Raw genomic sequence first — 11,818 nt, 5'->3', positions numbered from 1 at the left:
ACAGTCACAAAACACTTGCAATCTAGCTTGCAATATTTCCCCTGAGGCAATTTACAAAGGTGGAATGGAAATAATCCTCACGTTAAATATATCTGCAAAAACTCTTTTTTGGTCCAAAGAAGGATGCGTGAGGGTATCAGATAGAAATTTATTTTGAGGAGCCAACAGACAACCCCACTGCACCTAACAATGAATAGTTGATGGTGAGAAATGTGAAAGTTCCCAGTACTAAATCAATACTACCCAGCTACACTGAGAGAAAACCATGTTCCTGGAAAACTTTAAAATCTGAACCATAGAGGAGTGCACCTCTTTAGAATTTGTTGTCTTCAAAGGACTTGGACTGAGACAAGCGATAGAGACAGGGGAAAACGCAAAGAAACTCTATTAGCTTTCATCATTTTTGCTGCTTCTGGAGTGTCTCACTGGTTAAATCCAAACATAGGGTCAGAGAACTGTCCAAAATATATCTGAAGCATTGAGAGGGTTAAAGAAAATTTATTGCAAAGCATGACACTGAACTCTGCTTATAAACACATGTAGTTAACTTTTAATCTATTGCACCAGCAATCTCAACCCAATAGGTAATTTTAAAAGAAAGATTGATTTTCAAAATATGCAATCCATACTGGCTTTATCTGTTCCTCTGGTTACATAGGGCCCTAAATAAGTTCTATGAAAGAAAGGTCTTTACACATTGTGAGCACCATTATAATATTATATCATTCTTTAGGAATAAAGTAACAAAAGTAACTGTGTGTTTAGTGTAGCTATATGACAAAACTGTTGTTACCAGACTATTTCTATAAATCAAGGCTTTACCTCATGCCAATAACTGAGCTAGTAGTTTTCTTAGTGCCATCGTGATATCTTTGTTCCTCAGTGTATATATGATGGGATTCAAAGTTGGGATGAAAACAGTGTAAAAAAGAGAGATTAACTTCCCCATTCCCTCAGACTGATTTGGTTTGGGTTGTAAATAAGTGATAGTGGCTGTCCCATAGAATAATACCACAACAGTCAGGTGAGAAGAGCAGGTAGAGAAGGCTTTAGACCTCCTTCTGGCTGATGACAACTTCAGAATGCCGGAGATAATTTTACCATAGGAGACAATAATCAACACAAATGGAGTCGTGACAAACACCACTACAGCTACATAGACTGCTATCTCATTCACAAATGTGTCCCCACAAGCAAGCTGAAGTATTGGTGGTATGTCACAGAAGAAATGATTGATCGTGTGAGATCCACAAAAAGGCAAAGAGAAAATCTGCCATGTTTGTCCGATGGCTGCTGGAATTGTAGTGTTCCAGGAGGCAGCCACCAGCTGGATACAGACTTTGTGGTTCATCACTAGAGGATAATGGAGAGGGTTACAAATGGCCACGTAGCGGTCGTAGGCCATCACTGTCAGGAGGAGACACTCTGTGCTTCCAAGCATCAGGATAAAACACATCTGTGTAGCACAGGCTAGGAACAAAATATGTCCTTTCTGAGTCTGAAGGTCCATGAGCATTCTTGGGATAGTTACTGTTACGTAACAGATTTCCAAAAAGGAAAAATTGCCAAGGAAAAAGTACATGGGAGTGTGGAGAGCAGGATCAATTTTTATAATTAGTATTATGATGCTATTGCACACCAAGACAGTCAAGTATATGAATAAAAATACACCAAACAGAATCCATTGGAGATTGGGAGTATCAGAAAACCCCAAGAAAACAAAACTCATCATTGTAGTGATATTTGAATTTTCTGTTTTCATTTGCTCTTTATCTGTAGATATGGTAAATTAATAATTATTAATTCATTCACATGTCAAACCATACTTTCCTATTTTGTTTACTGGAAGAGATGCATTAAAATACATAATTTGTCAAATTATTTCTACATTTACTAGGAAATGAAATTACTTTTATTAGGAGATAAGTGAGAAACTTCAGAAGGGAATTGATAATGGAATTGAAATCGATTCAAGAAGTAAGACTCTAATATATTTTATAGACTTAGTGGTAATAAACTAGAGGTACTGAGAAGTATACATTATTTAGAGCACATTGTGGAGAAATAATATTTTATTTTATTTTAACAAAAAGAGTGGAATACAGGTTCTTTTTATTGTATTGGCAATCATATTTCATATTTTTTCAATTTAAAGATGAATTTTTTCTTTGAAATTTATATTTAATTTTTATTCAAAAGGAGTGTTTAGGCATATCTTTTATACTCCAATGAGAATTGCTTTTCTTAATTTGAGGAAATAAATATATCCATTATTATTGTTATAAGTGATGGATCTCTCCCATCATTTTTACTAAATATAAAACTATTAATCCTAGCATGCTGCTTATTAACTTTATCTATTAACAGCCTCTAGATGATTTCTGACAAATATTAATACATTTTTAACTTAATCAAGAAATATTACTCAGACAGTACAATTTTTTTATATATCTCTCTTTATCTATGTGAGACGTTTTACTGACATGTAATTCCCTATTATAAAATACAACTCTTTTTCTCGATTTTCCTTCATAATGTTACCTTATAGTAGTACAACTTTGATTATTTTTTCTTTACTTTTTAATTATTATATACCCTGGTCAAACAAGTGGTCAAAGCATATGAATGGCACTGAAAACCAAAAAAAAAAAAAACAAAATGAAATTACAAACATTCTATCTCACTATACTTCATATTAATGTCATCTAGTGTGAAGTTGGCAAGTCAGCATTGCTTGACAATTCCCTTTACATTTCCTCAGTGTTTTTTTCCCAACTTTTCAAAACAAATATTTTTGTATTTCCATATCTCCTCAAATCTATCTGCATACCTCTATCTTCATCAGCGGATACTTTTGGATTACCACATTCATAAATAAATATTATCAGGCAAATATTCTCTCATATTTACATACTTCCTTTGGTAGTAGTTATCAAGTTACTTTAAATAAATTATTGTATTATTAATATCCTATTTTTTGGATTATCTTTATTTATTTATTTTTATTTACATTTTTTAAATACATTCAGTCACATTATTTAGCTTACAAGGTGATCATTTCAATATATGAACATTTCTCCCCAGTCGAGTTGATCAAAATATAACAACACTACCTCCCTGTCTCAACAATGCTGTCTCCGTATCCCTCCTCCAAATGTCTTTCCCCAGCCCCCACTCCTCCACACACACCACGTCTGGCATTCACACCCATCTATTGTGTTTGTACATCCTTTAGCCCATCAGTTTCAGTTATAGAGTGCAAACATTCAGTATATATTAAGTGGGGACATACAGTGTCTCTCCTTCATAGCCTGGCTTGCTTCACTCAGCAGTAAATCTTCCATATTCTTCCACTTTCTGTCAAAAGCCAGGGTTTTGTTGTTCTTAATGGCTGAATAGTATTCCATAGAGTATATGTGCCACAGTTTTTCAATCCATTCAGCTGTACGGGGGCATTTGGGTTGGTTCCATGTCTTAGCAATTGTGAAAAGTGCCACAATAAACATCCTTTTATTATTTGACATAAACCTAATTTTTTAAGAGTTTTTTTTATCATTATCATTATTATTATTGTTATTGCTATTTCATAGAGGTTTTTGCCTTAGGGTGCTCATGCTCAATGAGGAGAGAGAGACCAAGACAGCGAGATGGTAAGTGTTATATCACTCCTGAGGGAGGATGGCCATGCCACAATCCCTTATCCTTCAATCTCCCACAATCTTGGGCACACATGTACATGTGCATGTTGTAAATTTGAAGCCACTAGGTCCAGGACTCAAATCACGGTTGACCATGTGGGAGTCCAGCAATGTAACCATTACACCATCTGCTGGCTACAATTATTATTATTATATTTTAATTTGCTAAAGGACATGTGTGTTTTCAACAGAGACAATGGTAGAGAGAGGGAGAGAGAAAGTGAGAGAGAATGTGAGAAACCAAACTGCCAGGTCTGGTACTGACTGTGGTCAGCTATTTGGGAGTCCAGCACCTTAACCAGAAAACCACCTGTTGGCCCCAACATAGACTTAATTTTATATAACTTTATACAAAAATTAAGAGCTACATTATTTATATTAACTAACTCATTTTCAGATTAAGTTCTCAACATTTTATGCTCTTACTTGAATCTTCATTCTCAAATTTAGAAATATTCTCAACATAATTTAACGACACAATTATAACTTACCTTCATGTGTTTTCATGAGTTGTCTGTATGAAAGAAAGTGATTTTTACACTACAAACTTTTAGTTCTTTATCTTGGAAGTCTATTTCTATAATATGTTTAGCTTGCTTCAAATATTAACTGCTCTTAAGTAAGAACAGTAATTCTCACCCTGGGGAAGATTTTCTCTCGTGTATCAATTTAATTTCTAAAAGACTGCTTCTTCAGGGCAATCATAATGGTCACTTTTCAAAATCACTTTATTTGGATAGACTCATCCACCTCTGCAGTCCCCCCCTGGCAGAGAACTCCCCTGAGGGAAGAGTTACTTGGCAATGAAATACCACTTAATTGTATTACTTTCAGAGACAATTAAAATGTCTAGCTATTACATTTAAGGTCCTTAATAATTTATGAAAGTTTTTTTTTTCTTATTTTCACTCCCATAAGTCACCAGATTCATAAAATCCAAACATTTAGAAAAGCATGTCAGGTGACACAAACATGTGATACTTGTTATCCTCAGCACACTCGGTGGTAAGATCCCTATTAAAAGAGGAATGGTCTCTTCATAGGTAAACTTTTGTGGAATTAAGGAATGTGATTTCTGCTGGCAAATATCTAGATTGTTTTTTACATTATGTTACCTGATTATCCATCATAGAAGGTTTCTAGCTGATTGGAAATGAAATACAAATCTGTTGATAGTAATGTATATGGTTATATGTTTGACTTGACTAAATGTACTGTATTTATTCCAGGAAAAATCATGTTGTTCACTGTAAAGATGTACAGTGATTAGCTGTTGATTTTTTTAAAATAGTAAAAATCATATTGTACCCATACAATTATGCAAAAATGTCATATGTTAACAAAAATATGTTTTAAAGAAAATTAAATACAAGCCACCTTAAAATTTTTTTAAACACTTAATGATCGACCTATTTAACAACCACTCATACTTTTTGGTTTGTATTTTTTAGAGATATATTTCTACTATAATGTGCATGTGCTCACCTGAGAGAAAGACAGAAGAAAGCAAGAAATCACCCTCCAGAGAGGATGATCATGCTACAATGTCTTCTCCTTCACTCTCCTCTTGGGATTTTGGGCACACAACCACACACATCTGATGTGAGTTTGAAGCCTCCTGCTTTGGCCACGTAACCACTATGCCATCTGCTAGTCCCTACAACCACTCAAGACTTAAGACCAGTTATTCAGGGCAGACAATCTCCTTTTTGGTCTGAGTGTGCCTCTGGAATCTTATTGCTCTATCTCATATTCACTACATGACATGTTCACAATTACAAGAATCACAAGTAGCTATATATTTGTATATAAATGTGTGAGTTCTTGTATACCCATAATAGTATTCAGAATAAATAAAAATGATGACAATGGATTTATGTTAATGTATCATGGTATGTCTCATCACTTTCTTATCATGTCACTTATCTATGCTTTTCATATCAGTAGAATTACTATATTATTCTAGAGTGGCATCACATGACAGCTATTAAAAAATAAGTACTCTGTGTGCCAGAACACACAAGACACCTGGGTTTTTTTTTTTGGAGAGGTTTTTACTACAGGGCGCATGTGCTCTCCAGACAGACAGAGAGAGACATAGAGATAGAAAGCGAGAAATCACCCCCCAGGGGGGATGGTCACGCCGCAATCCCTTCTCCATTCTCCTCTCGGGATCTTGGGCACACACGCACACGCGCCCGGCGTAAGTTTTAAGCCACTGGGTCTGGGACGCGAACCGCGGTCGACTACGTGGGAATCCAGCGACATAGCCATTACGCTAACTGCTGGTTCCCCACCTGGGTTTTTTTTGTTTTGTTTTGTTTTGAGAGATTTTTGCTATAGGGTACATGCACTCACCTGAAAGACAAAGAGAGACAGAGAGATATAAAGTGAGAAATCACCCCCAGGGAGGATGACTGTGCCTCAATCCCTTCTCCTCCATTCTCTCAGGATCATAGGCATGCATGCACACGAACCTGGTGTGAGTTTAAGCCACCAGGTCCAAGACTTGAACTGTGGTCAGCTACATGGGAGTTCAGTGACATAGCCATTACGCTAACTGCTGGTCCCTGACACCTGGCTTTTAACTTCTCACATATCGATCAATTCACTAAAAGAGTAAGTTATAGGAATGTAATTCAGCCATTAAGTGAGGAGTGCTTGTACAGGGGGAAAAAACCCCAAATAGAAAATTTTCTTTTCATTATCCTTTTTCCATTTCAGCCACTTGCAGGTATGTATGAAGATTAGATTGGCAGGCATAAAATCTATTTTTTTTTTTGGAGAGGTTTTTGCTACAGGGTGCATGCACTCTCCAGACACAGAGAGAGAGAGACAGAGAGACAGAAATCAAGAAATCACCCGCCAGGGGGGATGGCCATGCTGCAATCCCTTCTCCTTCATTCTCCTCTTGGGATCTTGGGCACGCATGCACACGCGCCCGGAGTGAGTTTTAAGCCACCGGGTCCAGGACGCAAACTGTAGTCGACTACATGGGAGTCCAGTGACATAGCCATTATGCTAACTGCTGGTCCCGACATAAAATCTATTTCTATATGCAATTACATTTGCTCCTTTCTGTTTGGGGTTCAATGACTATTTGTCAGTGTTTCTAAAATTGTATTTATTTTATTTAAGTCAAATCTGCTTCTATTTGGTACAGCATGCTTCTCTTACATTGGCCCTCCTATTTTTGTCACTGATTTGGTATTTGCGCATGGAGTTTCTTTCACTTATTTCTACAGATGAGAGCTAAACTCATTTTTGCAAACTTGTCAGTTCCTATAGACTGGAACAAATTTCAGCATTCCTTTCCCATTAGAGTAGACAGATCTTTCCCCTGTCCTATCATTAGATATGAGGATTGGCAATTGCATTATTCAATTAAGTATCACAAGTGCTGAAGAAGCTAAAGGATATAGAAACACAGTAAATGGGTATAAATAACCAGATATAGTGTGTGTGTGAAAGAGTAAGGTCTAAGGAAGGACCTTTAGAAGAAAAATAGAGGCAAAGCATTAATGGGACAAAAAATGTGGTATTATCTGTTGAAGATATTTTAAAGTTTTATCAACTGGACTGAGGAGAAATGTTCACATGTTGAAATATTCACTTGGTAAGCTAAATAATGCTATTGAATGTATGAAAAAAATGAAATAATGTAAATAAAAAAGAAGGTAGACAAAAAAAGAAAATCTAAAAACTGAAATAATACCTCAGACATATCAATGGCTTAGCAAAATAAAGAATCTTATACTCATATCACAGTACACTTTTGTGGCTATTAATTCAGAAATGTTAGTTCTTCTATCTAAGAGTCTCACTGTTAAATGGTCATCTTTCTAGTCTTCTACAGGACTAATAGTCAAATAACTGAGCATCAAGAGACAATAAAGAAGAAAACCCACTCTAAAGAGCAGTAGCACATAATAGACAGCATTTCTACACATCATATTGTGGAAAGAATTACATGGTCCAAAATAAATATGAGCATTCCAGGGTTGATGCTTTGTTTGTCTGACAATGTATCAAAAAAACAGAAAGATTTTGGAGAACATCAAGCCAGACTCTACCACAGTCCTCACTCTTGGTTATTAATTATCTGTTTACAATTTCTCCCAAACACAGAAAGCATTTCCCACAACACAGAGTTTAGTTTCTGAAAACCTATGATCTTTGACTATGACATATTTCTCTGCAGAAGATCTGGGAAGCTCTTCTTTGTCCCATGCTTAGTACAAAGTGGTGAAATTAGAATACAATGGGCTGATAGACCACCCCTTTTATTTGAGAGAAACAGTTACCACTATTCATCTGGGCAGATGTCTAAGGACAATGTCTCTGGATACAAAGCAATTGTTTTGTTCGCTTTTTTTTGGGGGGGGGGTATTCACCTAGATCCACTCTTAACCTAGCTTAGCTTTTTTGTTCTTATTTTAAGTTTTATTTCTTCCAAGAGTCAATATGAGAGAGAGAAAGAGAGATGGAGATAAGTACCTCTGATAGGCTATAAAGGCTGAGGAAATCCACCCTCAGCCTCACGCAGTACTTGATCCTGGGCACGTGTATACCTGGCATACTCAGGACCTTCCCCAGACAAAAACTCAGAACCTTTCCATGTGAGTCAGCTTTGAAGAAGGTCACCTTTTGCCACTATGCCACCATCATACCACACCACATCACTTTGGGATGTGGGGCTAGACTTGCTCTTCCTCTGAGGCCCTTCATTATTCAATTTATTCAGCCCATCAATCAAAAGTGTTGTCTTGGGAACCAGCAGTTGGCGTAATGGCTATGTCGCTGGACTCCCACGTAGTCAACCGCGGTTCGTGTCCCGGACCCGGTGGCTTAAATCTCACGCCGGGCGCGAGTGCGTGCGTGCCCAAGATCCCGAGAGGAGAATGGAGGAGAAGGGATTGCGGCGTGAAAAAAAAAAAAAATAAATAAAAAGTGTTGTCTTTCTCTTTTGCAGTTAGAATGAATCTTTCCATTTCAGATTCCTCCTGGGACCCCTTTCCATGCTCTTTATCCATACAGTAGGTAAGCATCTGGCTAGCTGGATAGATCATAGTCTGCTGCAAATTAATTTCATTATGGAATTTCTGTATTTTCTGTTTGATAGCAACAAGGAAAGAAAGGCATTCATTTTCTCACTCAATTTCAAAGTAACATCTTCCTTCTGAACGATCACTTGTTTTATTGAGGATTTTCTGTATCTTTGAACCTTTGAGATACATATACATCAATGCTCTAAAGAAGATCATGATCTTCAGAACAAACACTATCACCAGACTCAGCTCAAGGGACACAGGTTCCATGGAATTTTCCTGATTTGTGACTCTTATCACTTACACTGCTATCTTTTGATTCCAGTCTAAGTGAGAAAATTAAATGTTTTTGACTAACCATGCCACTGTTGGTGCTAATGGAGCAAGATAAGATATAGAGGAGGTATTCAGTGTATCTTCCTGTTCTTCATTGCTTTCTACTTCTGCTCGATCCATCTCCTCACAACACTTCTACAAATTGAGTTCACAATCCTCTAGGACATCACTGAAGATGTCATTAATTACTTTTGAATTACCGATATCATCATCACTATCCACACTTACCTCAATTTTATGAACCACTTCAGTCCACTATTCAACCTTTGTGTCTGATGTTACTTGTAAGGACTTAATCCTCTTCTAAAAACAGTGTTATCTTTAAAGAGTTAAACTTAATTGTTTCACATTTAATAAAATCTATAGGTTTTATACTGGAAGTGTGTGGTAGTGGTTGATTTCCTGTTGCCGTTTCTGTTACTGGAAGTGATGAGGTATCAGAAGCAACTGGATGGATCTTGAGGGAAATGTTCTAAAAGTGAATTCCCTCTTGGTTTCTGGTTGTTTGCTTCTTAAATTTTTGCCCTTTTCTGCACTCTATAAATTGCCCTTGTCAAATTGGAAACTAATACATGCTAGTTCTTTTTCACATTCCTTCTTGAGCTATTGCTCTAAATAGGTAGTAGACAAAGGCGCATTTTTCTTGAACAATCTTTCTTGAATAGACTTTATATTTGGAGTGATAATAGAGTCCCTATGTGGTATGTTATGAGTTGGACTTGCTTTATTGTACTCTTGACCATGCTCTCCAAAGTATGCCAAGAAAGGCTTAATCTCTGCTCCTACTGGTGTTTTAGATTTGTCTTTAGGCTGAGACTGCACACAAATTTCTCTATTTAGTCCTTTAGAATGAACTGCCTGGGATAGAGCTGACTTCATTTTTGGAAGTACTAGAGTCATTCACATCTATGTTATCACTATGCCATTTGACATCTGACAGTTCTAGATTCATTGTAAAAAAAATTGAGCAATTTTGTTGAGTTTTGGAGATTTTACAACAAGTTGAAGATGGAAGACATACTTTGCTGTTTTACTTCTGTAAATGGAATAACAAAGGTCAAGCTTCTGAAAGTTGCATGCAGTTTATCATGACAATGCTCTACAAGCATGTAAGTATGGATGCTATATCACAAAATTCTGTGCTGGTGATTTTGATCTCAATGACATTCCTCAGTCAGGGAGGGCCATCGAGTATGATAATATAAAGGCATTGATAGAGTCAAACCCATGTAACATGAACCCAAGACTTCACAAACATTAAACATTCATCATTCAAGTGTTCACTACCTCCTGAAGAGGCTTGGGATACGTAAACAAGCTTGATATTTGGGTTTCTCACGAACTCAAAGGAGTTCATTTGGCAGCACATATAAACATCTGTGATATGCTCATTAAATGTGAGGAAAATAATTTTTTGAAGTGACTGATAGCTGGTGATGAGAAGGTTATTGTTTACAACAATATGGTGTTAAAACAGTCTTGGTCTCGATGTCATGATTTACCTCAAACAACATCAAAAGCAAAAGTTCTTCAGAGGAAGGTGATACCCTCAATGTCGTAGTATTTTAAAGGTGTCATGTTTTTCAAGCTCCTACCAAGAAACCAATCAATCTGAATGTGTATTGTTGGCAGATGGACAGTTTTAATAATCCATCATCCAGAAATGTCCAGAGCTCATGGCAACGTGAGACCACCCACAAGTTTGATCACCCTTCAAAAGTGACTGGAGCTTGGAAGGGACGTGTACAAAACCCGCCATCATCACTTGACCTTGCACCATCAGATTTTCATTTCTTTCCTGAAAACTCCTTATGTAGTATAATGTTCAGTTCTGACAGGCTCTAAATCAGCATCTTGTTCAGTTTTTCACCAAGGAAGCCAGGTTCTTCTATGAACGAGGAATTTTGAAACACACTGAAAGATGGCAAAAGATTATCGAACAAAACAGGCAAAATAATATTGATTGATCTTTGTTCTTTATATAAGTCAATGACCTTTTTAAATTTATTTTTTATTATCATAATAATCTTGTTTATATTACATTGGATTGCATTTAACTTTATAGTGTATTACATTGCTTTTTCAAAAGGGAATGCCATGCATGTCAGTCAGTACAGAGACATTAATCTCCCCGCTTCAACATTCAATATCTTTTCTATGTTTTTCCCAATCATCATTATTATTATTCTAATTATTTTGTTAAAGAGTCAATCACTGTTTCTCATTTTGCTTATAAAAAGACTTTACCCATCAAGAAATACTTCTCAGACCAATCCAGTGAGAATACTATGCATGTCATCAACAGGTAATAAGCCATATCTGTTTCCCACTAACGTCCTGCCTCTCTATTGTTCTCTTGCTATCTGTCTCTATCCTCTACTCTTCACCCCCCATTTCCCACTGACTTATTCTTGTTAAGTACTTTCACTGCTTTTATGTCCTCCAATTTTTCACTCTCTACCATAGAGTGTGGATAGTTGGTATATATTAAGTGGATACATACAATATCTTTCTTTCATAGCCTGGCTTACTTCACTCAGCAATAGATCCTCCCTATCTGACCACTTTCTATCAAATGCCAGGGTCTTGTTATTTTTTATAGCTGAGTAGTATTCCATAGACTATATATACCACACTTTTCCAATCTGTTAATCAGTTTGTGGACATTTAGATTGGTTCCATGTCTTGGCAATTGTGACTAATGCTGCAATAAACATTGATGTGCAAGCACTTTTC

The 11,818-nt window shown here is 36.5% G+C and overlaps 1 protein-coding gene and 1 pseudogene across 1 annotated transcript; both read right to left on the bottom strand.

The window, feature by feature from the left end:
* Positions 1-823: 823 nt before the first annotated feature.
* On the bottom strand, positions 824-1,777 carry LOC102495825 (olfactory receptor 10AG1). The gene has a single exon (XM_006147221.2). The coding sequence runs from the start codon at positions 1,760-1,762 to the stop codon at positions 824-826; it is 939 nt and encodes a 312-aa protein (XP_006147283.1). The 5' UTR covers positions 1,763-1,777.
* Positions 1,778-8,322: 6,545 nt separating this feature from the next.
* On the bottom strand, positions 8,323-9,961 carry LOC102495407 (anillin-like; annotated as a pseudogene).
* Between the last annotated feature and the right edge of the window lie 1,857 nt (positions 9,962-11,818).

Source organism: Tupaia chinensis, unplaced genomic scaffold, assembly GCF_000334495.1.
Source record: "Tupaia chinensis unplaced genomic scaffold, TupChi_1.0 Scaffold000202_1, whole genome shotgun sequence".
Taxonomy (NCBI): Eukaryota; Metazoa; Chordata; class Mammalia; order Scandentia; family Tupaiidae; genus Tupaia; species Tupaia belangeri.
The sequence above is the reverse complement of the archived record's forward strand: the minus strand, read 5'-3'. Positions and strand labels throughout refer to the sequence as shown.

Bases quoted from the DNA above. Each gene is read 5' to 3' on its own strand.
- LOC102495825 (XM_006147221.2), bottom strand. From the start codon at position 1,762: ATGAAAACAGAAAATTCAAATATCACTACAATGATGAGTTTTGTTTTC.